Here is a 26,180-nt window from a genome sequence, read left to right on the forward strand (position 1 = left end):
ATTCTTTCTCTCCCCTCTCTCTGCCCCTCCTCTGCTTAAGCTTGTGCTCTCCCTCTCACATAAATAACTTATAACTATATGTATATGTATATATATGTATACATGTATGTATATCTGTATCTATATCTATGTTGCTAAAAAATGCTAACCATCATCTGAGCTTTCGGCAAGTCCTATCACTGATCACTATAACAAATAATAATGAAAAAGTTTAAAACATTTCAAGAATTACCAAAACGTGACAGAGACATAAGTGAGCAAATGGTGTTGGAAAAAGGGCACCAACAGTCTTGCTCAATTCAGGGTTGCCACAGACCTTTAATTTGTAAAAAACACAGTATCAGCAAAAAATAAGTGAGGTATGCCTGTTTACATACACTTAGAACCTTTCAGGGCATATATTCAGATACTAAAAACATGCATGAAAGAACTGATTCTTCTTTTTTTCACTTAAATTTTGTTTGGTTTGTCTCAACATGTATATTTTCCTTCATTTTTGTTTTGCTTTGGATATTTATATATAAGAATTATCCTTTACTCCAATTTTACCCCAGGTATTAGCTGGGCTCCCCTTTTCTGCTTGGAGGTACAGAGTTGGACACCACCCCTTCCACAGCTTTTGGAGGTCTAAAGATATCCAAGAATTTTTACTAGTTTTCATGCACACTTACAAAAAAAAACAGTATTTTTAAAAGTATAATACATAGGAAGGAGTCACAAATACCTTTAGCATACTGCCAGATGAATTTTCACACCCTGAATATCCTGTGAAGCTAGCACCCATGTCAACAAGCTGATTTTGTCTGGGTACCTCAAAGCCTCCTAGGGCTCTCTTCAGGTCGCTCTCAAAACACCTCTCTGGTTGTGTCCAAGTGTGTCCACTCTGACTTCTCTAGCCCTGATGACTTTTGTAGGCATACTTTTTGTCCTTGGTGTATATCCACTCACTTAACTCCCACAATAACAGTATGAAAGACAGTATTATTGTTCCCACACAAAGAATAGAAGCATAGTGGTGTTATTTGCCTGAGGGCAGCTGATGTGGGGGCGGGGAGCCAAGTGCAAAAAGACAGAAGAGAGTCGTGGTCATGCATGTTTAAACCAAATTACTCTTGGGGCCCTGGGTGGCTCAGTCGGTTGAGCTTCTGACTTCAGCTCAGGTCATGATCTCGTGACCTCGTGGTCTCGCGGTCTGTGAGTTCGAGCCCTGTGTCGGGCTCTGTGCTGGCAGCTCAGAGCCTGCAGCCTACTTTGGATTCTGTGTCTCCCTCTCTCTCTGCCCCTCCCCAGCTCATGCTCTGTCTCTCCCACTCTCAAAAATGAATAAATGTTAAAAAACAAAATTTTAAACCAAATTATTCTTGTGTGTACATGACAAAAAAAAAATTTAAAAAGCAACTTTAAAAGGAAATAAAGAACTAAGAATAAAGTTTGAAATGCTGGGAAGAGGTAACCTTGGATGGCATGGGAAAGGTGGCTGGCTCACCAGCATGAGCAAAGGCAGATGGACCCCTCTTGAAGGCTTGAGAACCCCATGCCCAGTGTGGCTGCCCCTGGAGAGGTCCCCATCATCAGATGACCCAGATTTGTGGAGTCCCTGCTGTGTGCCGGACTTGGCGGCCCCTCACACGGGGACTAACATTCAGGCTAGCGAGATGGAGGCAAGTCAGAGGTCTCTGGACTTTGAAGGGGGAGGGCACCAGCCAGGATCCCCATCTCTGCAAGGACAGATGCACTGAGCTTGAGGCAGGGCCACAATAAATATCAGGCAAGTGTCTGCACCTCAGAGAGCCCCAGAACTGGCTGCCCTCCCTTAAGTCAGTCCATGCCTGCCATCTCCAGGTGGGCCTTCAGGAGGAAGCATCCAAGCAAGCAAGCAAGCCTCCCCCTGCTCCCAACAGCACTTCTTGAGGCTTCCCTGGGCCCAGAACCCTCACTGGGGGCTCACAGCTGCCATTCATCCCCTGGAACTCTTGGGCTGGCATTACTGACCATCTGCCTATGGCAAGGCTCTGAACACATGTCCTGCAGTAGGCCTGGTTAGCCACCTTCTGGCTGCATTGAGCTCTAGGGCAAAGAGAAAGTGGGGGCCCTCCTCCACCATATCTCATCCCAGAGATCTGAGACCTTCTTAGAGACCACATAGCCTGAGTGTCCAAGTACCGTCCCCACCTCCCTGCCACTCCCTGTGCCTTTCTGGTCCTCTGAGCCTATCCTGGGCTGACCTCAAAACCCCTCACTCTGCCCCAAGGAGGCCCAGGTGCCCCTTGATGAGTTTTTTTGGGGGTGATAATGGGGTTCATGGGGTTAGGAGCCAACAGCCAAGAAAGAATTCTTGAGATGTCTTTGGTGCAAAAAGGTAATTTTATTAAAGCACGGGGACAGGACCCGTGGGCAGAAAGACCTGTCCTGGGAACCATGAGAGACTGGTTATACCATGGAGTCAGGGGAGGTAGAGTCCAGGGGAAGTTCCCAAAGAGATTTTCATATGCTAGAGAAGACTCACAGGATATTGGAGGCCCCACTATTGTCAAACTAACGTTGTTTTTCCTTCTAGCAAAGCATTACCATTAAGACAGTAGGGAGTTCAAGGAGAAACATTTTACTCTGCCTGCCTCAAGTATTTGCCAATGGGCTGTGGGTTATAGGGAAATTTAACTTTATCTGCCATTTCCTTCTGCCTTTGTTTCCCATCTCACCCTCAGCCCCTGGCCCTGCCAGGGCTGCGATGCCTCCTGAGTCCCCAGCCCCGCTGACCCGACTGTTGCCTCTCTTGGGGCCTCACCAGTCCCCTCTGCTTCTTCGCTTCAGCATGTGGCCACGTGGCTCCCTTCTTACTTTCTCACGATGTCATTCTTGTCACCGCCCCTCCAAGGCCTACCTGACTGCACTGCTGCTAGCAAACACCCTACTGCAAAGTCCTGAGTGCAAGTCTCTGTCCATTGGGACCCCTGCCCTCACTCCCCTTACCTTGCGACCTCTCCCGCTACTGGCCTCCCCTGCACACCCACAGCCCTAGTCAAGAAGCTCTACCTGGACCTGCCTGTGGGCAGTTCTCACTCTGTCTGACCCCCAGGTCTTAACCCCTGGCACCCTTTCCTGAAGGCTCCTCCCACTCCTCTGGGGCGGAACTCCGGAAAGTCCTCACTCAGCAGCATACGCCCAGCTGGGGGGCTCCCTGCCCTGGTAGACTTGATCTTTATCTCCAGCTCACACTCCAAGGGTCCCCCACCAGCTGTTCCCTTTCTCAACTCCAACCTCACCCACCCCTCCCTATAGGGTTCTGAGCAGGCTCATCGTGTTCCCTCACCTCAGGGTCATTTGTCCAGTCTCCCTTTCCTCATTCTCGCAGCGGCGACATGGTTCACTCTCTTCTTCTCCCCCTTGCCAAGCCACCAGTTCTGCCCTCTCCATTTCCTGGCCTCACTTTCCCTCCTCCACGTGCCTGGGAGGGAGTGGTGTAGGGAGCAGGAGGGCGACACTCCTCCCCGGAGTTCCCACCATCCCAACTGAGACTCCCGAACCTCTACTGTCGCCCAATCTGTCCGTGGCAGCCTCCTCGACCGTCGCCAACCGTGCCCTGCCCGGGTCGTCCAAGCAAAGACCAGGGTGCCCCCGTCTCTCTCCCCAATACCCACATCCGGGTACGGCCACTCTGACCTCTCCGAAAACCTACCAGTGCACAGAGTCGCAACGTGCCCGGAGCGGCCGCACCCGCGGTGGTTGAACATTTGCTATTTTTCGTCCAGACCCCCGTCTTCTGTAAGCCACCACGTTCCCCCAAACCGTCCACCCATTTTAAAAGGGGGCCCACAACCCTACAAGGAAGGGCCTCACCCTAGAAAGCGGCCCTTGCCCTAGACGGGAGCCAGTAACCTTGCAAGGAGCTCTAGCTATATAAGGGGGCATTCGCCAGGCCAAGAGAGGACCCCTGCGACTCCGCGCCCGGAGTAAGCCGCTCTATCCGGGTCCGCGTAACCCTGGAAAGTCACCCAACCTCTCGGGGGGGAGGGGGGAGTCTCCTCGGCCGCTCAGTGGGCGACGCTCGTCCTCCGTGAGACTTCTGTGAAGTCCGGACATCCCTCCCGCCTCCTCCCGGGCCCCGTCCACAGGGACCCCGCTGCAGGACATCCGGTCACCTGCGTGACCTGGCGCCCCTGCGGCCGGGTAAGGGCCGCGGGCACCCGCGGGATGACTACAAATCCCGGCGTGCACTGGGCTCACGGCCGTGTCGGGAGGTCAAGGGGCTCTCGGCCCCGCCCCGGAAGATAAGGCGGCTCTCCTCCGCTGTGTCTCCTCTTCCGGCCGCGCTCGGCAGCAGGTAGGACGTGTATGTGGCGTGGCGCCTCTGGCATTATCCACCGCCATCCGCTGCCCTGGGGTCAGCTAGGGACCCCGGCGGGATTCCTGAGAGAGAGCTGGGGTGCAGGGCCAGGGATGGGGGTGGGAAAGGGTCGGGACCTGGAGGGAGGATCCTGGGGACCTGGGACCCTGAAGCTAGGGTGGTGGGGCTGCCTGGGCCGCCCGGGCGCTGACCGTAAGCCGCCTCCAGACAGCCGCCATGGGCCGCGTCATCCGTGGGCAGAGAAAGGGCGCCGGCTCGGTGTTCCGCGCGCACGTCAAGCACCGGAAGGGCGCTGCGCGTCTGCGAGCCGTGGACTTCGCTGAGCGACACGGCTACATCAAGGGCATCGTGAAGGTGCGGGGATCCCTTGCGGGCGGGTGGGGACACGGGGCGCCCCGCCGGGACCCGCCACTCATGCCACCTCGGCCCGCAGGACATCATCCACGACCCGGGCCGCGGTGCACCCCTCGCCAAGGTAGTCTTTCGGGATCCGTACCGGTTCAAGAAGCGGACGGAGCTGTTCATCGCTGCTGAGGGCATCCACACCGGCCAGTTCGTGTACTGCGGCAAGAAGGGTAAGCTTCGCGGACGCCTGGGTTGCCCGTCTCTTAAGCGTCGGATTCTTGATTTCGGTTCAGGTCTTGATCTCGGTTGGAGGCGTCGAGCCCCGCGGTGGCGCTGACGCTGACACTGGAGCCTCCTTGGGATTTTCTCTCTCCTCCTCTCTCTGCCCTTGACTCGCTTGCGCGCACGTTTTTGTTTTTACTTTTGTTTTTCTTTTCTTCTCAAATTAAAAAAAAAAAAAATTTTTTTTTTTTAAGGGGTAAGCTTTGCGTGTGGTGTGGAAGGTCGAGATGGGGAGGGGATTGGACCTGTGGTTGCTGGGAGGAGGGTTACATCGTAAGTCAGGAGGAACATCCAGGCAGAAGTCTCACCTAGTGAGAGCTGTTTGGCTAAACACACTAGAGGGGATGCCCAGAGAGCTGTGTAGGAGGAGGCTGGATGTTGTGGGCTGTGCTGGCCTTCTTGGGGACTTGGGTTTGCATTGCTTCTGATCAGCAGTAGTTAAGGGGGACCACTTTGCTGTACTGACCTATGGTGCTTCTTGCAGCCCAGCTCAACATAGGCAATGTGCTCCCGGTGGGCACTATGCCTGAGGGCACTATTGTGTGTTGTCTGGAGGAGAAGCCTGGTGACCGGGGCAAGTTGGCCCGAGCCTCCGGAAACTACGCCACTGTCATCTCCCACAATCCAGAGACCAAGAAGACTCGAGTGAAGCTGCCTTCCGGCTCAAAGAAAGTAATTTCTTCAGCCAACAGAGCTGTGGTTGGTGAGTGGCAGGCAGCAGTTGAACACTGTGCCTGTGAAGTCAACAGCTAGAGCTGGGCTTTGGGACTTGTTGGTCAGACTTGTCTGTAGTGTGGCCTAATCTGCCCTTCCGTGATTCCTGCTGTCACGTCCATGTAGTTAAGAGCTTTTTCAGGGATGTGTAACTTTTTTTAAGCTACTAGGAAATGCTTTAAGGAAGATTTGAGCCCTGGCTCACTTTGCTATTTGGGCAACATCTTTTTATTCTTGTGGCAAACTCAAGGGATGCTGTCGAGTGTATGTTTACTACGAAGTAAGCAAAATTGGCCAAGATGTGTGTGTCAGGCTGGGTTAGCCATCCTGTTGGTGTTTGGAGGTTAGATTGAGTGATCCACTCCGACACAGCAAAGTGGGAGCTTCCGTGGAGAATCATGGGTTGAGGTCGACATTACAGATGACGTGGGGAAAGGCTTGGCTTGGCTGCCTGAGAAATCCAGAAAAATTTAATGTTGGCTACTGGGTTGCGAAGGGTCTTAATGCTCAGTGGTAGTTTTGGGGTGTTAATGAAATTTTGGGAACTGTGTGATGGTGTAGGACTGTCGTGAGAGGGTGGTTGGTGTGGGGGTGGGGTACTGGCAAGGATGGGATGCTTAGAGCCTGATAGGGTCCTGAAGTTCTGGGAGGGTATGGTGTACCTCCCTCAGGTGCCTGATCTCCCCAACAGGTGTGGTGGCTGGAGGTGGCCGCATTGACAAGCCCATTCTGAAGGCTGGGCGTGCTTACCACAAGTATAAGGCAAAGAGGAATTGTTGGCCACGTGTGCGTGGTGTGGCCATGAATGTAAGTAACCCAGAAATCGGGCAGTTGGGTGTTGAGGGATTTGGGGGCTGGGAGGCTGGATGGACAGGTGCTTTCCTGGAGTGTCTCCTCTCTGTGGTAGAGGGTACGTAACGTGAGCCTTTTTTGTGTTACGGTTTGTTGGCACGTGTCAGTTGATCCTGCTCTTATCCAAGTCCTGAGGTAGATGGGGTCCACATCCCTATGTTAATACCACTTTTTTCTGCTTGCAGCCTGTGGAGCATCCTTTTGGAGGTGGCAACCACCAGCACATTGGCAAACCCTCTACTATCCGCAGAGATGCTCCTGCTGGCCGCAAAGTGGGTCTTATTGCTGCCCGCCGGACCGGGCGTCTGCGGGGAACCAAGACTGTGCAGGAGAAAGAAAACTAGGGACGAGGAGCTCAATAAAATCTGTCTTTTTGCCACTAAGCTGTGCTTGCTTGTGGTTTCAGAGGGAAGGGTCTTTGCCGGGAGGACCTCCATGGAGCTCTTTGTGTAAGGAGAAGGAAGATGAAGTTAGATGCATCAGTGAACAGTGAAAGCTCTGGAAAGAAGAGGTGGGGTGCTAGGGATCTTCACACCTTGATTCCTGGAAACTACTGTGCCGTGCAGTACACAGAGCAGAGAATTCTGCCCACATCTGTGTTAACTTGTCTCCAGTGCTTGGAGGATCTAAGTCAGGGTATGGATCCTTTGGGGTGAGAGAGGTAGGTGCTCCTGAAGCTGCAGGCTGGAGAGCCAGGAAGCCATCCTACAGTGGGAAGCCAGGACCAGGATAGGTTCGTTTCTCAGGACAAATGGGCTCCCTGTTTGGCTCATGGTACCTTGTCCCAAACTTTGGACAGTTCATCAAAGGTGGGAGATCCAAGGCAGATAATGCTGAGCCAGTCTGGCTCAGAGATGGTAATGGCAGCCTCAGAACCGGGACGCTTGCTTCCCAGAGCTCCCTGCCCCAGTAGTTCCCTTTGTGAACCTGTGTAAAAAGCAGGGGCTGCAGCCCTCTATAAGTGATACCTTGAAGCAGGAAGGCTGGGGGCAGAGAGGTTGGTGGCTGGTTGAGGTAGAACACTCCTTGTACAGACCACAGGCAGGAAGGCAAGGGACTGAGAGTTCCTGGGGACCATCTCCCAGAGTGCATCAGAACCAGTCACCTCAGGGTTGTTTCGAGAGGCTGTGTGCAGTCAGGCGTCTCCCACCAGAGAGCAGACCTTTTGGTTGTTGCCAGGTGGGTTCTTGGTGGGGTCTGCACTTGTCTCTGGCATGAACCTAGCCCACAGGTCTTGCTTTCCCGGTCTCCACTGGCCTCTTGACCACCCACCACACCTAGGCAGTGAACCTAGCAGGGCTAGGCCTTGGTAATGGGTAGAACATACAGGAGGCTGGGGTTTCCTCTTTAACGAAAGAGGGCTAGGCTTGGTCACCTGATCTGTAGAATAACCTGCCTGCCACTGCTTTCCCCTTCTGGATAAAGTGGTCTGGATCCTTAGCCAAGAAGTGGCCCCAGGGAGGCTTTGTTCTACTCGCAAGCACCCGGGAACCCCTTATCCCAGTTAGAGTGGACGCAGCTTGCGTTCAGTGTGCTGAACTAAAGGGGCTCTAACCAATAAGCATCTTTCTTGGTCATCACGTGGCTTCTCTGCCATTCTCTGAAAAGGAAAGGACCTGTTCTTTTGTTGGTGGCAGTGCCTTGAGGAATTACTAGAGAGCTTTCCCCTGAAAATTGCTGTAGTTTATTAATCTTCGAAATGGGTTCCTAAGCCTCCCCTTGCCTCGGATCTGAAGCTTCGGGGTTATGGTTCCAGGCTGCCACCCAGTGGCAGCGCTCCAGGCTTCCGGCACGGAGTTAACAGTTCCTTAGGGAGACTAACTACAGAGACGAGGAGTCCGTTTCCCAGAGCGGCCCCAGGGTACCTCCGGTTTCGGACGCGGGGTGGGGAGGTCACTTCCGGTTGGGTTGCCGTGCTGCAGCGGGTGGGGCTATTGGGGCCTGGCCCGGCGGCGGCTCCTCTGCGGTGCTGAGGTGAGTGTGGCTGGGTGGGGGCGGCGGTGACCGCGAGGTCTCCCGGGCGCGGGGTGCCAGCCCTTCCCTGTAGCAACGCGATGCTCGGGCCGGGGCCCACCCCGCTGTCGACAACCTCTCCCGCCCGGCGTCCCTCGGGGCAGGCTCCCTCCCCACTTTCGGAGTCCTCACGAAAAGCCCTGTTCCTGCTCCGGCGTTTTCCGATGGGTCCCAAACCCCGACTGGTGTCCTCCCCAAACCTGGCGTCCCGCTCTCCGATCGCCCTGGCCGGGAGTCCTTCCTTGCCGGGCCCCTGCCCCGCCCGAGACTCCCCTTCCCGGGTTTTATGACTCCGGGAGCCTCGGCGTCTCTCCACCGCATTCCTCTTCCCAGGTCGCCCTAGAGGGCTGCGTCCCGGGATGCCCGGGACCCTCATGGCCTGGTGACTCGAGGCCCTCTCCTTGCCAGCTCTTCTCCACCCCGCAGACGGTAAGCCAGCCCTCCAAATAACCCCCGCTACCATAGCCTCCGGCTTGAGCCGAGTCTTTCCCTCGCATGTGGGTCCAGGTTGTTTTCCCCACTCCTCCCCAGCTCTCCACACCACCACCCCCCCCCCCCCCCCCCCGCTTCTCCACTGAGTCGTCCTGTTCCCTGTCCCTAGCCCCATCTCTCTCCTCACCGGGTCTCTAGCTTGGGTCAGTTAATGCCAAAACACACTCTTTCTCCTCGGCTCTTGTCCTTCCCATTTACCATCCCCCTTCCCGTGCCCCTCGCTTCCCTCTTGCCTTTAGCAATTCCCCGAAATGCCTGCCCCACCGATATACCTTCCTAACCATCCTCTTTTGCCTCTGGCGCTCCAAGGCCTTCTCTTAACAGCCACGTTTTTTGTTTTTGTTTTTGTTTTAATTTTTTAATGTTTGTTTTATCTTTGAGAGACAGACAGACAGACAGAGCGTGAGTGTGGGAGGGGCAGAGAGAGGGAGACACAGAATCCGAAGCAGGCTCGGAGCAGCCCCGATGGGGGCTGGAACCCACAGACTGTGAGATCATGACCTGAGCTGAAGTCGGTCGCCCAACCGACTGAACCACTCAGGCTCCCCTAGCAGCCACGTTTTTGTGTGTCTTCTTAGAGGCCTCTATTCAAGGTCAGGAACTGAAGACGTTTTAAAAAATGTATTTAAAAACACCATGTTTTTGTGCTTTGAAAACATTAAAAAAAAATCTTTTTTAGAGAAAACTTAAAAATATGGAGAATAGGTTAGCAAACACTAGTGACTAGGTTTGCCACGTGTATTTCAAGCTTTCAGTTTTTAAGAAATACGTTATTTATTTGTTTTAAACAATCTCTATGCGTCATGTGAGGCTTGAACTTGTGTCCCCAAGGTTAAGGAAGTAGCATACTATAGGGACTGAGCCAGCCAGGCGTCCCCCCCTCCTTTTTTTTTTTAAAGTAGACTCCATGAGAGTCTTGAACTGGGGCTTGAACTCATGACCCTGAGAGGTTAAGAGTTGCATGCTCTACTGACTGAGCCAGCCAGGCGCTCCTAGTTTTTGTTTTTATTTTTTTAAGAAAGCTGTTGAAGTGAAATTGCCCTTAGAGGCAGGGTCCCCAGTCCCATTTGCTTCCCTAAGCAACCCTTAGTTTGGACATAGTTTCAGCAGTTTTTTATTTTGTTTTAGTTTTATGGAGGTGTAATTGACAAACAGGAATTGTGGAAGTTTTAAGTGTACACTTGATGTTTTGATACAGGTGTACATTGTGAGATAATCACATCCAGCACCTCACACAGGCACCATTTGCTTTTTTTTTGTTTTCTTTCTTTCGTTTTGAGGGAGAGTGAGCACTAGGAGGGGAGGGGCGGAGAGAGAGGGAGAGAGAGAACCACAAGCATGTTCTTTGCTGTCAGCACAGAGCCCGATGCAGGTCTCAATCTTAGCAGTGAGATCGTGACTGGAGCTGATATCGAGTCAGATGCTTAACCTACTGAGCCACCCAGGTGCCCTTTTTTTGTTTATTCTGTGGTGAGGATATTTAAGATCTACCCTCTGAGCAAGTTTCAGAGTTACAATACAGTAATGTTAACTGTAGTCACAGTGCTGTATGTTATATCTCCAGAACTTACTCATCTAGCGCAACTGAAAGTTTGTACTCTGATGGATATGTCTCCATTTTTCCCAACCCCCAAACCCTGGCAGCCAAACCATTCTACTCTCTGCTTCTATGATTTGGGCCCTTAGATACCACATGTTAGTGAGATCATGTAGTATTTGTCTTTCTGTGTCTGGTTTATTTCACTTAGCATGATATTTTCCAGGTTTACCCATGTTGTAGCAAATGGCAAGATTTCATTCTTTGTGGATGAGTCACATTCCATTGTGTATATGTACCACATCTTGTATCCCTACATCTATCGTTGGACACTTAGGTTGTTTCCTTGTCTTGCCTATTGTGAATAATGCTGCAGTGACCATGGGAGTGCAGATCTCTCTTTCAGGGAGTGATTTCATTTCCTTTGGATAATATAACAAGATGTGGGATTGGTGGATCATGTGCTAGTTCTATTTTCAATTTTTTGAAGCACCTCTGCATTGTTTTCCATAATGGCTGCCCCAATTTACGTTCTCACCAACAGTGCACAAGGGCTCCCTTTTCTCCGTATCCTCACCAGCACTTATCTTTTGCTTTTTGATAATGCTCATTGTGACAGGTGTGAGGTGATAACTCATTGTGGTTTTATTTGCAGTTCTCTAGTGATGTTGAGCGCTTTTTCATGTACCTGTTGGTCATTTGTATGCTTTGAGGGAGAAATTTAGGTTCTTTGCCCATTTTATGTTGGGTTTTTGGTTTTTAACCTGTGGAGTTGTGTGAGGTCTTTATATATTTTAGATCTTGATTCCTTATCAGATACATGGTTTGTAAATATTTTCTCCCATTCCTTAGGTGCCTTTTCACTCTGTTGATTATTATTTTGCTGTCAACACATTTTCTTATACCTTTACATACCCACTAGAGTTTTTGTGTTTAAAAGTCTGCATACCGTACATTATGTACTATTGATATTCTGCACTTAACAGTTTCATTCAACCTTATAGCTTTGTATTGCCTCTGACATTGATGTGGTTCATTTCTTTCAATCGCTGTGACCGTGACTGTTCCCTGATAGTACATACTGAAGTTTCTGATTTTGGGGTGTTTTTTTGTTTGTTTGTTTTGGTACACACAGCCACATGGTAACATTCTTGTGTATCTTGTTGTGTGCATTAGCAAGAGTTTTTATAGGGCACACACCTAGAATTAGGTTTTCTGACTGAATTTACAGGGTTTCAGCTCTTCCAGGTGGTGCCAGGTGGATTTCCAGAGTGACTGTACCAGTTTATACTCCCGCAGGACCCTGAGAATCTCATTGTTCTTTATGTCTTCAACATTTGATATTGCGAAGCATTTTATATTTTTCCCAAACTGTGGGGAGAGAAGTCTTGAATTTGCATTTCTCCAATTCTCAATGACGTTGAAGATCGTTTCAAATGTTTATTGGACTCTTTGATTTCATCATCTGTGACTTACCAAGTCATTCTGTGTTTAGTTTCTTAAATGAATGGTCTTGTCCTGTGTGTGTGTGTGTGTGTGTGTGTGTGTGTGTGTGTGTGTGTTTTAAGGTATATTCTGTGTATCTTTTCTTATGTATTATGTCTGCAAATATCTTTCACTCTGCATCTTGTCTTTTTTAAAAATTTTTTTTTTCAACGTTTTTTATTTATTTTTGGGACAGAGAGAGACAGAGCATGAACGGGGGAGGGGCAGAGAGAGAGGGAGACACAGAATCGGGAACAGGCTCCAGGCTCCGAGCCATCAGCCCAGAGCCTGACGTGGGGCTCGAACTCACGGACCGCGAGATCGTGACCTGGCTGAAGTCGGACGCTTAACCGACTGCGCCACCCAGGCGCCCCAATGCATCTTGTCTTTTAATTTTGTGTTTTGTACAGAAAAATTTTTGGAGTAAAATTAAGCAACTTCTCCTCTATGGACTGTATTTTGTGTATTTTCCTAGAATAGCTGTAATTTGAAAAAAAAATATTTAGGTCTTCTATGTGCTTAAAATATATTTTTGTTGGCCATAGGAGGCAGGGATTGAATTTTATTTTCCTAAGGAAAATCAGTTGTGTTGGTACCATTATGAATAGCATGTCATTAACATATGCATGGGTCTGTTCCTTATCTTCTTTACTTTGCTTACACTTTGCTTTTATTACCATAGCCTTACTGTAAGTCTTGATAGGTGGGAGGGCATGCCTCTGCCTACCTTAGTTCTTTTTTGGCATTGTCTTAGTTAATCGTGGATCATTATTTTGATATTTAGTCATTTTTGTCAGATTTTGTGTTATGTCCTGTTGCAATTTTGATTGCACAGAATTAATAGGTTTATTTGAGCAGAGCTGACATTTTTATGAATCGAATCCTCCTATTTATGAATACTGTCTGTTTCTCCGTAGGTCTTTTTGATGTCCTTCAGTGAAGTTTTACCATTTTGTCCCTGGCATTTTGGACAACACTTGATGGCCATTGTTGAGTGTATGGTATGTAGAGTTGTGTCCCCCATTTCATTTCATTTCATTTCATTTCATTTCATTTCATTTCATTTCATTTTATAGAGAGCGTCAGTAGGGGAGAGGGGCTAGGGGCAGAGAGAGAGAGAGAGAGAGAGGGGTAGAGAGAGAATGTTAAGCAGGGTCCATACTCAGTGTGGAGCCTGACACAGGGCTTGATCCCACAACCCTCGAATCATGACAGACCAAATCAAGAGTTGGGCGGTTAACTGACTGAGCCACTGAGGTGCCCCCCTCCCTGACTTTTTTGTTTTTAATAGTATTTCTTTTTCTATCCTTTGTGCTGCCTCCCCCTCATTGGACTTGCCAGATATTTGTTATTAGCATTCTAAAGGACCAGTGTTATTTTCTGTTTCTTTATTTTATGTATTTTAAAATGTTTACTTATTTTGAGAGAGAGAGAGAGAGCACACACAAGGGGGGTGCAGGGCAGAGAGAGGAGAGAGAGAAAGAATCCCAAGCAAGCTCCCACACTGTCAGTGTGGAGCCCATCTCGGGCTCAGTCTCACAAACTGTGAGGTCAGGTCATGACTCGAGCTGAAATCAAATCAGACGCTTAACCAGTTGAGCTACCTAGGTGCCCCAGATATTATTTTGTTTCTTTAAATTGAGTGGTGTTCTTTTTTTTTTTTTTTTAAATCTTTCCTTGAATCCACTTTTCTCAGTCTGTGTCTAATTTCTTATTGAATGTTTAGATAGTTTATTTCAGTCTCTCTTATGCTAAAATAAGTGCATTAAGAATGCACATTTTTCGGGGCATCTGTGTGGCTCACTTGGTTAAATGTCTGATTATTGGATTCAGCTCGGGTCATGATCTCTTGTTCAGTGAGTTCAAGCCCCTTGTTGGGCTCTGCACTGATGGTGCGGAGCTTGCTTGGGATTCTCTGTCTCCCTCTCTCTCTGTGTCCCTCCCCTGCTCGTGCTCTCTCTCTCCAAATAAATAAACATTAAAACAAAATTTTTAAAGAATGTATATTTTTTTGTTAGGTGGCCTGTTTCCATTTTTATGGTTTTCTGGAAAGGGGTACTTGTTTTTAGCATATATTTCCAGCATAACAGCAGTCTGGTGAGAGAATGTTTTCCCAAATGATGTCAGCCTTTGGAAGTTGTTGAAACTTTCATTGTTGCCTGGTTCATGATGTTATTTTAATAGTTTTGAATGTGCATCTTGGAAAGTGTCTATTCTGTATGTTTTAAGTGGCTGTTCTCTACTCAGTCCTCTTGCTTCTGAGGGATATGTGTTAGAATCTCTCATTCCAGTGGAGCTTTGCCAGGTTCCTCTTTGCTGCTTCAGTTAGAGCATTGGCTTTCTACATTTGGATTTTGTTGGTAGATACATACATGTCTGTAATTACGTCTTCTTGGTGGATTTTCCTTTTATTAACGTGTATTGTTATTTTTGTTCCTATAATTTTTGCTTTCAGTTCTGTTTTAATTGGTTTATTTATTTATTTTATTTTTCAACGTTTTTTTATTTATTTTTGGGACAGAGAGAGACAGAGCATGAACGGGGGAGGGGCAGAGAGAGAGGGAGACACAGAATCGGAAACAGGCTCCAGGCTCCGAGCCATCAGCCCAGAGCCTGACGCGGGGCTCGAACTCACAAACCGCGAGATCGTGACCTGGCTGAAGTCGGACGCTTAACCGACTGCGCCACCCAGGCGCCCCTTAATTGGTTTAAATAAATGCTGATCCACACATAGCAATGCATATTAAAAGCTCACAAATATCATGAATGAGGGGAAGAAGTCAAGAGCATAGACAGCTTATATTTCCTTTGATAAAAAACTCACCAGAGGCACAGCTGATCTGTGGTGGTGGCATTCAGGGTAGAGCTTCACTCTTGGGCGTTCAGGGAGGAAGCAGTGCCTGCAGGGGCAGGAGGGCTGACGTCGATGCTGGTTCTGTCGGTGTGGGCCCTTGTGATTGCCCCTGGAGCTGTATGTTCAGGATTTCTCAACTCTTCTTCATAAATGTCATATTTCAATGAAGAGCTTTAAAGGCAAAGAAAAGGTATATATTTTCTACAGCTTTATTTTAATTAGTGTATGTTTAATCTGTCTTGTATTCAGCCTTTGTGTTACTTTATTTTAGGTTATGTAGGCGTTGTGTGCATCTGTTGGAGAGTCTTGTACTTCTAGTAGGTGAGTTTAATTGTTTTATTTCTTATCATTACTCATCCACTGAATTGTTTCCACTACTGTTGTATTTTTTGCCATCTGTACTTTGACTTTGTTCTATGCCTTCCGTTGATTTTCTTTTTCTTTTTCTCCTCAATACTTAACGAGTTGTCTTTACTCTTTCGTGTAAAATGAATGGGTATCTCCGTCTTTCTCCTGAATGAGACAGCTTGGCGTGTCAGGGAGGTTGAGGGGAGCAGATGACCCGAGGAGTTGTGCACGTGTCCATGTACTGGGTGCCAGGTTGGGCAGGGTAGCCCCAGGCAGGGAGCAGAGTCAGCCTGGGAGGCCAGCTGTGCCCTGATGGGGATGAACATGGTCCTGAAGGTGCCCACAGGAGAGGCCAGGCTGGGCCTCCACGTGTTCCTTTCTCTTCCTTCCTTTCTCTTCCCTCAGCACCAGTGTGGCTTACTGCTGACTTCCTCCCCTTGGAAGCCCAGGGTACCAGGCGATGGCAACTTTGCACCTGTCTGCCCTGCCCCAGGTGAGCATCCGTTTTCCCTGGGGCTTTCCTGCTTCTGCTGCCTCAGCAGGCACTGTGAGGCATGTCTGGTCTGGGGCGTTGAGCAGAGGAGGAGTGACCCTGGGATTCCCCCGGCCTTCCTTAGTTAGCTGGCTTAGCAGCCAAGGGCCCGGGCCACTCCCCTGGGTCATGCTGGGGGATCATTCCTGTAGCTGCCCCTGTGCTGCTGCTCCTAGAATGCTTCTGCGGCACCTGCCCCCAGGGCCCATGCTGAGTCGCACCTGGGCCTGCAGCAGCCCTTGTCATTCCAGGCTGAGGTGACCTTTGAGGACGTGGCCGTGCTATTCTCCCGGGAGGAGTGGGGCCGTCTGGGCCCTACTCAGAGGGGCCTCTACAGGGACGTGATGCTGGAGACCTACAGGAATCTGGTCTCCCTGGGTAAGGCCCCTCACTAGGATGCAGCTCAGGGAACAGCCCCGGGAACTGAGGGCTCAACAGGGGTTGGGCTGGGGGCCTCTTCCCCCTGGTCCTGGGCAGGCCTGGTCTGCTAGAGGAGGGGCCAGGCAGGGCTGGGTCTGTGCTTCTGTCATCTGACTCTGAGCTCCCAGATAAGAGTGCCTCCTGCTCCAGACCCGAGACAGGTCCCTCCCCAGAGGGACTGTGTACCTTCCAAGAGGAGAGAGCCCTCTGCACTTTTGTTCCCTGTGTTCAATTTGCTTCTTTATGACTGCCCCCAGCCCTCCAGAGTGTCCAGACTCCCCATCACCCCACTTTGCCTGTGCTTCTCTTCCTACCACAGGAAGGAGACGTTGTGAGATCATGCTCAGTGCAGCCCTGTTCCTTGGCACCAATCCCAGGCCCTGTTTTCTTCTTAGGAGCTGGACGTGCAGGTCCCAAGCCTGGGGTGATCACACAGTTGGAGCGAGGGGATGAACCATGGGTCCTGGATGCACAGGGTGCCAAAGGGAAAGGGCGACCGAGAGTCAGTGTCTCAGGTGCGTGAAGGGGGCCTCTTCCCCAACAGCTGGTGAACAGGCATCTGTTGGAGTCCAGGGTGTATGGTTAATGGTTCCGGAATTGAGAACAAGGTGCATTGGGGCAGCATTATTCTGAGTAATTGTGGTAATTCTTGAGCTGAATCTTCTAGGAGGGTGAGAGGGGGCATTGTTGGCAGAGGAGAAGAGGGAAGGGCATTCGGGTATGCTGTGAGGGAAGGCTGGGTCCATGGGACCTCATGGAGCCCTGCCCTCCAGAGCTCATGCCCTGTGAGGAGGGTCAGGCAGGGCCATAGTATGGAGACCATCGCTTCATTCTCCTTTACTAAAATTGCCACTTGGCAATCACGGACCATTACAAGAAAGAGAGAATATGTCATCACCCAGATACCAGTGTGTTCCTACTCTCCCCTTTCTCGTGCTGTTTCACGCCCATACGAATGTTGCTTCTTGACAGGGATGCAGTGCTCCCAAGTGTACTGCTGTCACCTCCTTTTTCACTCAATGAGTGTCCATCTTTTTTTTTTTTTTATTAAAAAAAAATTTTTTTTTAATTTTTTTTTTTTCAACGTTTATTTATTTTGGGGACAGAGAGAGACAGAGCATGAACGGGGGAGGGGCAGAGAGAGAGGGAGACACAGAATCGGAAACAGGCTCCAGGCTCCGAGCCATCAGCCCAGAGCCTGACGCTGGGCTCGAACTCACGGACCGCGAGATCGTGACCTGGCTGAAGTCGGATGCTCAACCGACTGCGCCACCCAGGCGCCCAAAAAAAAAATTTTTTTTTAATGTTTATTTATTTTTGAGACAGAGAGAGACAGAGCATGAATGGGGGGGGGGGGCAGAGAGAGAGGGAGACACAGAATCAGAAGCAGGCTCCAGGCTCTGAGCCATCAGCCCAGAGCCTGACGCGGGGCTTGAACTCACGAACCGTGAGATTGTGACCTGAGCTGAAGTCGGACGCTCAACCTGCTGAGCCACCCAGGCGCCCCAATGAGTGTCCCTCTTTATGCACAAGTCAGTCACTGGTTTTGTTGGAAGTGCCAGTGGAAAGGGTGCTCTGTAGTTTCATTGCCATGAACAACTCTGATAAGCATTATTTTGCACGTCTTGGTGATGTCCTAAGAAGCAACTCTTGGTTCAAAGGACTTGAATTTCTCTTTTGTAAATTTGTTTATTCAAATATAAATACTTCTAGAACTAGGGTAAATCTTGTTTATAACTCAGTGAATTTTTATAAAAATCCTCTTCCAGATCAAGATGTAGAACTTTTCTAGTTCCCTGGGAGCCCACTGGGCCTCCTGTCATTTCCCACTGCTCCTCACAGGACCCTTCTCTCTCACTCCTGGGGACAGCACTCTGCCCCTCAACTCTGTGTCTTGTCTCACCATCTGAACGTTGTGAGGGCTGCTGTGGTGTACTCAGTTTGTTCTCTTTCATTGCCACATGATGCTCTGCCATGTGAATCTACCACAAATTATTTTCCTTTTTTTTTTTTTAATTTATTTTGAGAGAGAGAGAGAGCAGGGGAGGGGCAGAAACAGTGGGAGAGAGAGAATCCCAAGCAGGCTCCACACTGATGTGGGGCTCGAATCCACGAACTGTGAGATCATGACCTGAGCTGAAGTCAAGAGTTGGATGCTTAACCGACAGCCACCCAGGCACTCCAAGATATTTTCCATTCTTGTTGACATTTGGTTGTCCCCGTTTTGGGGTCGTTGTGGATGTTTCTCTTGGTTCACAGAAAGTACCTTTCTGGTGGTATGTTTCTGCAAGGGGAGTTGGTGTATGAATGTCTGGTCAAGGCAGGAAGGAGAGGAGGCTTGAGGGTATCAGGAACCATTCTGTGTGGCACCTTGAGTTTAAGGGGCTGGTAATTGCCTCTCAGGCCCCTGAGAAAAGACACAGGAATGGGTATAGCCTGCGAGGGGGAGCTCAGGGACACCAAGGCCCATGGTTGGCACGAGGTTGGCCTTCTGATGTCCTGAGGAGGCACCTGGTTTTCCTACCCTGAATTTTGGGGTGAATTAGCTGTTGTCAAGTGGCCTCAGACTCCCTTCTTTGTCAGATGTCCTCTGTGACTCTCAGGGCCCCCTGGTCTCCGTGGTGGCATGAAGCTTCCATGTTCTGTCCCTTTGTAATGAGGACCTGCGCCCTATAGCCGCACTTAGGAAGGTTTTGTGGGCAGAAGGCGGGCAGGAAGAATTCGTCAGGCCTGGTTTAAATACTTGCACTGCCACATGACTGCAGCCTTGGGTAAGTTCTTTAAGCCTCTGAGCTACCGGCTCTCCTCTCTGCAAGGCGTTGTAACCCTGGAGATGGTGGAATCGGTACGGCACCGATGGTTGGCAGCATCTTCGTACCTTCCTTCTGAAGTCAGAACAGGTGGTCCAGAGATGTGTTTGTTGTTTCAGCTCGTGGGACCAGGACTGAGTACAGTGAGTTGTCTTCAGGAGAAATGCTTGATGGGGAAGAACTGGATCGACTCCAGAGTGCTGTTTCCCAGGGACCTGAGCCTGGAGAGGCCCGTGCGTGTGTCCGGGAGCCAGAGGACAGCCTGGACGAGCCTGTGGAACAGAGATGCCTGAGGCCAGTCATATGGACTAATGAGAAGAGCATCCAGGAGTCTGCAGGGAGCCTCAGCTTCCAGTCAAGCCCGATCTCTGACCAGAGACCTCACAAATGTGATATATGTGAACAAAGTTTTGAACAGAGATCATACCTCAATAACCATAAGCGTGTACACAGGACAAAAAAGATAAATGTAGTCCATGATTCTGGGGAATTCTTCAGTGCAAATCTGGCTAAAGAAGCTCAGATAATTCCTCTTGGGAAAAAATTGCATCATTGTGGTTACTGTGGGAAGGCCTTCAGGTACAGTGCTAACCTCGTCAAGCACCAGCGGCTTCATAGCGAAGAAAAGCCCTACAAGTGTGAAGAGTGTGGGAAAGCCTTCGGCCAGAGCTGCGAGTTCATCAGTCACCGAAGGATGCATTCAGGGGAGATCCCCTACCGGTGTGGTGAGTGCGGGAAGACATTCAACCAAAGGCCCAACCTCATGAAGCATCAGAGGATTCACACCGGGGAGAAGCCCTACAAGTGTGGTGATTGCGGGAAACACTTCAGTGCCTATTCTTCCCTTATTTACCACCAGAGAATCCACACTGGAGAGAAACCCTATAAGTGCAATGACTGTGGGAAAGCCTTCAGTGATGGCTCAATCCTCATCCGGCATCGTCGGACTCACACTGGAGAGAAGCCATTTGAGTGCAAAGAATGTGGCAAAGGCTTTACCCAAAGTTCTAACCTTATCCAACATCAAAGAATTCACACTGGGGAGAAACCCTATAAATGCAATGAATGTGAGAAAGCCTTCATCCAAAAAACCAAACTGGTTGAACATCAGAGAAGCCACACTGGAGAGAAGCCCTATGAGTGTAATGACTGTGGCAAAGTCTTCAGCCAAAGCACACACCTTATTCAGCATCAGAGGATCCACACGGGAGAGAAGCCGTACAAGTGCAGTGAGTGTGGGAAGGCCTTCCACAACAGTTCCAGACTCATCCACCACCAAAGGTCACACCACGGAGAGAAGCCGTACAAATGCAGCGATTGCAAGAAAGCCTTTAGCCAGGGTACTTACCTCATCCAGCACCGGAGGATCCACACGGGGGAGAAGCCCTACAAGTGCAGCAAGTGTGGGAAAGCCTTCCGGCACAGTTCCAACATGTGCCAGCATCAGAGGATTCACCTCCGGGAGGACTTTGCGAGGTGACTGTGGACGAGGGCCCATGAGTTCTGCTGTGCACTTCTCCATATGACCCACCCCACCCCTTTATTTATTGTCCATACAGTGTTGTCACAGATGAAGGGCATTTCTAATTAAAAACAAATGCAACTCTTTCCTTAATCCCGAAGCCGTGCATGTTCATTTTAGAGAAATTGAGAGAGAGGTAGGCAAAAAGAAGTTCTTGTGATTCCCCCCGTTTAGAAAATGAATCCATTACTGCTGATTTAGCATAAGCTTCCTTTCACACAGTTCAGCGCGTTGTCAAAAGAAAATACTGCGTGCTTGTCATTGCAGCACAGAGGATCTTCCTTTGTTATTTCCTCGATCCTAGAAAAGTCACACTGGAAAAATTCTACATATTTACATATTGTAATTTAAAAAGATTAGCATAATGTTCATCCTTTTCCGTGTATCTTAATAGAGGTGATATTGTGGTAAAATACACATAACCTGAAACTTACCATTTTTACCGTTTTTAGGTGTACAGCTCAGTGGCATTAAATACACTCACAATGTTGTATGACCATCCCCACTATTTCCAGAACTTTTATGATCTGAAACAGAAACTGTACGCATTAAATAATAACTCTCCCTTTCTCTCGGCTGCTGACAGTCTGTTCTATTTTCTGTCTGAATTTGCCTATTCTGGCTTCTTCAGGTATGGAGTCATATAGTATCTGCCCTTTATATCTAGCTTATTTCGCTTTGCATAATGTCCTCAAGATTTATCCATGTTGTAACCTGTATCAGAATGTCATTTTTTTATGCCTGAAAAATATGACCTTGATTGTAGATACCATGTTTTATTTATCCATTCATCTCTTAATGGGCACTTGGGTGTTGTATACAAGTATTTTTTGGATCCTTTCAGTACTTTGGGGTATAATCCTGGGAGTGAAATTGCTGGATCATATGGTAATTCCACGTTTAGCTTTTTGAGGAGCGGCCAGACTTTTCCACACAGTGGCTGTACCGTTTTATAGTCCCACCAGCAATGAATAGAAGGTTCTGATTTCTCCACATCCTTGCCAACATTTGTTATTTTCCATTTTTTAAAGGTTGATATATTTATTTCTGTACACGACATGGGTCTTGAACTCACAACCCTGAGATCAAGAGTCGCATGCTCTTCTGACTGAGCCAGCCAGACACCCCAATTTTTCCATTTTTAAAAATAATATCTATACTAATGGGTGTGAAGTGGTATCTCATTATGGTTTTGGTTTGCATTTCCCTGATGACTAATGATGTTGAACATCTTTTCAGGCACTTATTGGCCATTTGTATATCATCTTTGGAGAAATGTCTGTCCTAGTCCTTTGCCAACTTTTGAATTGGGTTCTTTCTTATTGTTGAGGTGTAGGAGTTCTTTGTATGTTTTGCGTAGTAATCCCTTATCAGGTATATGATTTGGAAATATTTACTCTAATTCTGTGAGTTCTGTCTATTGTTATTAGTGTCCTTTGTTGCACAAAAGTTTTTAATTTTTATGAAGTTCAGTGTATTTTTTTCTTTTGTTGCCTGTGCTTTGTGTGTCCTGCTCAAGAAATTGCTAAGTCCGAGGTTAGGAAGATTTGCCCCTCTGTTTTTTTCTGAAGTTTGTAGTTTTAGGTCTTTGATCCATTTTAAGCTAATTTTTTAATATGGTATAAGGTAAGAGTCCAAATTCCTTCTTTTGGAAGTAGACCTCCAATTTTCCCTACAACATTGTTTTTAAAAGTTTATTCATATATTTTTGAGAGCAAGAGTACAAGTTGTGGCGTGGCAAAGGGAAGGGGAGAGAGAATCCTGAGCAGGCTCTGTGTGTCAGCGCAGAGTCTAATGTGGGGCTTGAACCCACAAACTGTGAGGTCATGACCAAAACCAAGAGTCAGGCGCTTAACTGACTGAGCCACCTAGGCACCCCATCCTACAACATTTTTTGAAAAGACTTGGCTTTCCTTATTGAATGGTGTATAGGCATACCTCAGAGATCTTGAGGGCTCAGTTCCAGACCACTGTGGTAAAGCACATATGTCCGTAAAGCAAGTGAAATGAATTTGTGGTTTCCCATTTCATATGAAAATTACATTTACGGGACAGCGTATTAAGTGTGCAATAGCATGTCTAAAAAACCAGTGTGCATACCTTGAACAGTTTATTTCAAACAAATGGTAGTCATCATGTGAATCATAATCACTGGTCACAGGTTACCATAACAAATGTAATAATGATGAAAAAGTTTGAAGTATTGCAAAAATTACCAAAATGTGACAGACACAAAGTGAATAAATGCTGTTGGGAGAATACTGCCAATAGACTTGCTTGACATGGGATTGTCACAGATCTTCAGTTTGTAAGAAACACAATAAAGCAAAGCATGATAAAACAAGGTATGCCTGTATTGGCTCAGGCTGCCATAAAAATACCACAGAACTGGTGGCTTAAAAACCAAATTTATCAAAAACAAACCTGTCATAGTTCTGGAGACTAAGTCCAAGATCAAGGTGCTGGTTGATTTCAACCCTGGTGACGATTTTCTTCCTGGCTTGCAAACAGCTGCCTTCTCACTGTGCTCTCACATGGTAGAGAAGGAGATCTCAGATGTCTCTTACTTCTATAAGGGCATCAGCCCTATCAGATTAGGTCCCATATTTATGACTTTATTTAAACTTTATCACCAGTTGACAGGCCCTGTCTACAAATACAGTCCCATTGGGGGTTAGAGCTTCAATGTTTAAATGGGGACGGGGGGAGGGAACACAAACAGTTCATAACAAATGGTCTGTGCCCTTATCTAAAATCGATGATATGTGCAAGGGTTTATTTCTGAGTTCTTTTCAATTCATCTATATGCCTATATGCCAGCACCATACTGTTGATAACTGTGGCTTTCTAGGAAGTTTAGAATAGGAAATGAGTCCTTCAACTTGTTTGTTCTTTTTAAGTTAACTTTGAGAGAGACCGTGTGAGAGGGGGAAGGGCAGAGAGAGGGAGAGAGAATCCCAAGCAGTCTCCACACTTAGTGCAGAGCCCAATGTAGGGCTTGAACCCATGAACTGTGAGATCATGACCTGAGCAGAAATCAAGAGTCTGTTGCTTAACTGATGGTGCCACCCAGGTGCCCTCTTTTTTTTTTTTTTTTTTTTTTAAGATTTTATTTATTAATGTTTATTTATTTTCGAGAGACACAGAGAGAGACAGCACGAGCGGGTAGAGGCAGATAGAGACACACACAGAATCTGAAACAGGCTCCAGGCTCTGAGCTGTCAGCACAGAGCCCAATGTGGGGCTTGAACTCCTAAACAGGAAGATTGTGACCTGAGCCGAAGTCAGACACTCAACCGACTGAACCACCCAGGCGCCCCTTAAAGATTTTATGTTTAATCGCTACACTCAACATGGGGCTCTAACTCACAATCCTGAGATCAAGAGTTGCATTCTCTCCTGAGCCAGCCAGATACTCCAACTTTGTTCTTTTTCAAGATCTTTTGGTTATTTGGGATCCCTATATGGGATTCCATATGAGTTTTAGGGTGAGTTATTCTATCTCTGCAAAATCACAGCTTTTGATAGGGATTGCGTTGGATCTGTAGATCACTTGTGTCAAGTCCTCCACTACATGAACATGGGATGTATTTTCATTTGTTTATATGTTCTTTAACTTCGTGATCTTTGCTGTTTTTCAGTGTACAAGTCTTTTGCCTCCTTGGCTAAATTTATTTCTAAGTATTTTATTTATTGTATCAATTGAAAAGTTTCCATGGGGTTTTTCTTCGTTCTGTTAATGGGATCTATTACAATGATTTTCATGTTGACCATTCTTTCATTCTGGGAATGAACCCCACTTGGTCATAGTGTATAATCCTTTTCAATATGCTATTGAATTCATTTTGCTAGTATTTTATTGAGGATTTTTCAAAGCTTATTTATTTCTCCTGAGAGAGGCAGAGAGAGAATCCCAAGCAGGCTACACACTATCAGTGCAGAGCCCGATGTGGGGCTTGAACTCACAAACCGTGAGATCACGACCTGACCTGAAACCAAAAGTCAGATGCCCAATCGACTGACAACCCAGGTGCCCCTTATTGAGGATTTTTGAATCAATATTCATAAGGGATATTGGTCCATAGTTTTTGTCTTTGTCTCTCTGATTTTAGCATTAGGCTAACCTCATTAGGCAAGTAAAACTTCCACTTTAATTTTCGGGAAGATATTGAGGATTGGTGTTTCTTCTTTTTAAAATGTTCAGTAGAATTGACCAGTGAAGGTGCTTCTGGGTGGCTTAGTTGTTGACCATTTGACTCTTGATTTCAGCTTGGGTCAGAATCCCAGGGTTGGGGGATCAAGCTCCGCCTTAGGCCCCTCGATTTGCATGGAGTCTGCTTGAGACTCTCTCCCTCTGCCCCTCCCCCAGCTCAAGTGTTCTCAATCTCTCTCTCTCTTAAAAAAAAAAAAAAAAAAAAAAAAAAAGAGAGAGAGAGAGAGAGAGACTTGACCAGTGAAGGCATCTGTGTTGGGCTTTTCTTTGTTGGGAGGTTTTTGATCATTGATTCAATCTTCTTAGAGTTATAAGTCTATTAAGATTTTCTACTTCTTCATGGGTCAACGGTAGATTGTGTGTTTCTAGGGATTTGTCCATTTCATCTAGGTTATGTATTTTGTTAGCATATAATCATTTTAGTGTTCTCATATAATAATTTCTATTTCTCTAAGTCTGGTCATAATGTCCCCACATTCATTTCTGGTTTTTATTAGTTTGAATTTTTTCTATTAGCCTAAATGTTTGTCAATTTTGTTGATCTTTTTAATGAGCCAACTTTTAGTTTTTTTTATTTTCTCTATTTCCTTATTTTATAGTTCATTATTTCCACTCTGATCTTTACTATTAATTAGCCTTCTGTTAACTTGTGTTTAGTTTGCTTTTCTTTTCTTTTTAATTTCTTAAGTTGTACAGTTAGGTTATTGAGAACTTTTTTTTTTTTAAATGTGTGCATTTATAGCTATAGATTTCCTTCAATGCACTGCTTTTACCACATCCTATAAGGTTTGGTATTTTGTGTTTTTTTGTTTTCATTTGTCACTATGTATTTTGTACATTCTCTTGTAATTTCTTCTTTGGCCCATTTGTTGTTTAAGAGTTTGGTTTAATTTTCCAGTTTTTCATCTGTTATTGATTTCTAGTTTTATTCTATTGTTATTGGAAAAGATAATTTATGATTTTAATCTTTTAAAATATATTACGACTTGGGGACACCTGGGTAGCTCAGTCAGTTAAGTGTCCAACTTTGGCTCAGGTCATGATCTCACGGTTAAGTGAGTTCAGCCCTGCATAGGTCTCTCTGCTGTCAGCACAGAGCCTGCTTCAGATCCTCTGTTGCCCTCTCTCTGTTCCTCCCCCGCTTGTTCTCTCTGTCTCTTTCTCTCTCTCAAATAAATAAAACAACAACAAAAAGATTCTCTCAGGACACCTGGGTCCTGAGATGGGTAAGCATCCAATTCTTGATTTCTGCTCAGGTCATGATCTCATAGTTTGTGGGTTTGAACACTGCATCAGGCTCTGCACTGAAAGCACGGAGCCTGCTTGGGATTCTCTCTCCCCCTCTCTCTGTCCCTCCCCTGCTTGTGTGTGCTCGCTCTCTCTCAAACAAACAAAATATATATATATATATATTGA

The 26,180-nt window shown here is 47.4% G+C and overlaps 2 protein-coding genes across 6 annotated transcripts; both read left to right on the plus strand.

Annotated features, from left to right (window-relative positions):
• Positions 1–4,199: 4,199 nt before the first annotated feature.
• RPL8 (ribosomal protein L8) lies at positions 4,200–6,921 on the plus strand. The gene is made up of 6 exons (XM_040494846.1): positions 4,200–4,321; positions 4,553–4,699; positions 4,779–4,920; positions 5,457–5,675; positions 6,378–6,493; positions 6,724–6,921. Exons 2-6 carry the CDS (start codon positions 4,562–4,564, stop codon positions 6,880–6,882), a joined length of 774 nt encoding a protein of 257 aa, XP_040350780.1. The 5' UTR covers positions 4,200–4,321; positions 4,553–4,561; the 3' UTR covers positions 6,883–6,921.
• Positions 6,922–8,411: 1,490 nt separating this feature from the next.
• ZNF34 (zinc finger protein 34) lies at positions 8,412–21,129 on the plus strand. 5 transcript variants are annotated; one of them, XM_040494841.1, is made up of 8 exons: positions 8,412–8,512; positions 8,885–8,980; positions 12,983–13,066; positions 15,191–15,240; positions 15,673–15,760; positions 16,051–16,177; positions 16,615–16,734; positions 19,149–21,129. In XM_040494841.1, the coding sequence occupies exons 5-8, from the start codon at positions 15,728–15,730 to the stop codon at positions 20,507–20,509; spliced, it is 1,641 nt and encodes a 546-aa protein (XP_040350775.1). In that variant the 5' UTR covers positions 8,412–8,512; positions 8,885–8,980; positions 12,983–13,066; positions 15,191–15,240; positions 15,673–15,727; the 3' UTR covers positions 20,510–21,129. The 5 variants fall into 5 exon arrangements, with proteins under 5 accessions (XP_040350775.1, XP_040350779.1, XP_040350777.1 ...); XM_040494845.1 differs by lacking the exon at positions 12,983–13,066; XM_040494843.1 differs by lacking the exon at positions 8,885–8,980 and having other exon boundaries at positions 8,438–8,512.
• The last annotated feature ends 5,051 nt before the right edge of the window (positions 21,130–26,180 follow it).

The sequence above is a fragment of the Herpailurus yagouaroundi genome, unplaced genomic scaffold (assembly GCF_014898765.1).
Source record: "Herpailurus yagouaroundi ecotype Mexico unplaced genomic scaffold, PumYag 186, whole genome shotgun sequence".
Taxonomy (NCBI): Eukaryota; Metazoa; Chordata; class Mammalia; order Carnivora; family Felidae; genus Herpailurus; species Herpailurus yagouaroundi.

Excerpts from the sequence above, each read along its gene's own strand:
- ZNF34 (XM_040494841.1), top strand. The coding sequence starts at position 15,728 with ATGGCAACTTTGCACCTGTCTGCCCTGCCCCAG. Across the intron at positions 15,761-16,050 it reads ACCTGTCTGCCCTGCCCCAG|GCTGAGGTGACCTTTGAGGA; the intron begins GTGAGCATCCGT and ends TTGTCATTCCAG. Across the intron at positions 16,735-19,148 it reads ACCGAGAGTCAGTGTCTCAG|CTCGTGGGACCAGGACTGAG; the intron begins GTGCGTGAAGGG and ends TTGTTGTTTCAG.
- RPL8 (XM_040494846.1), top strand. The coding sequence starts at position 4,562 with ATGGGCCGCGTCATCCGTGGGCAGAGAAAGGGCGCCGGCTCGGTGTTC. Across the intron at positions 5,676-6,377 it reads AGCCAACAGAGCTGTGGTTG|GTGTGGTGGCTGGAGGTGGC; the intron begins GTGAGTGGCAGG and ends TCTCCCCAACAG. Across the intron at positions 6,494-6,723 it reads TGCGTGGTGTGGCCATGAAT|CCTGTGGAGCATCCTTTTGG; the intron begins GTAAGTAACCCA and ends TTCTGCTTGCAG.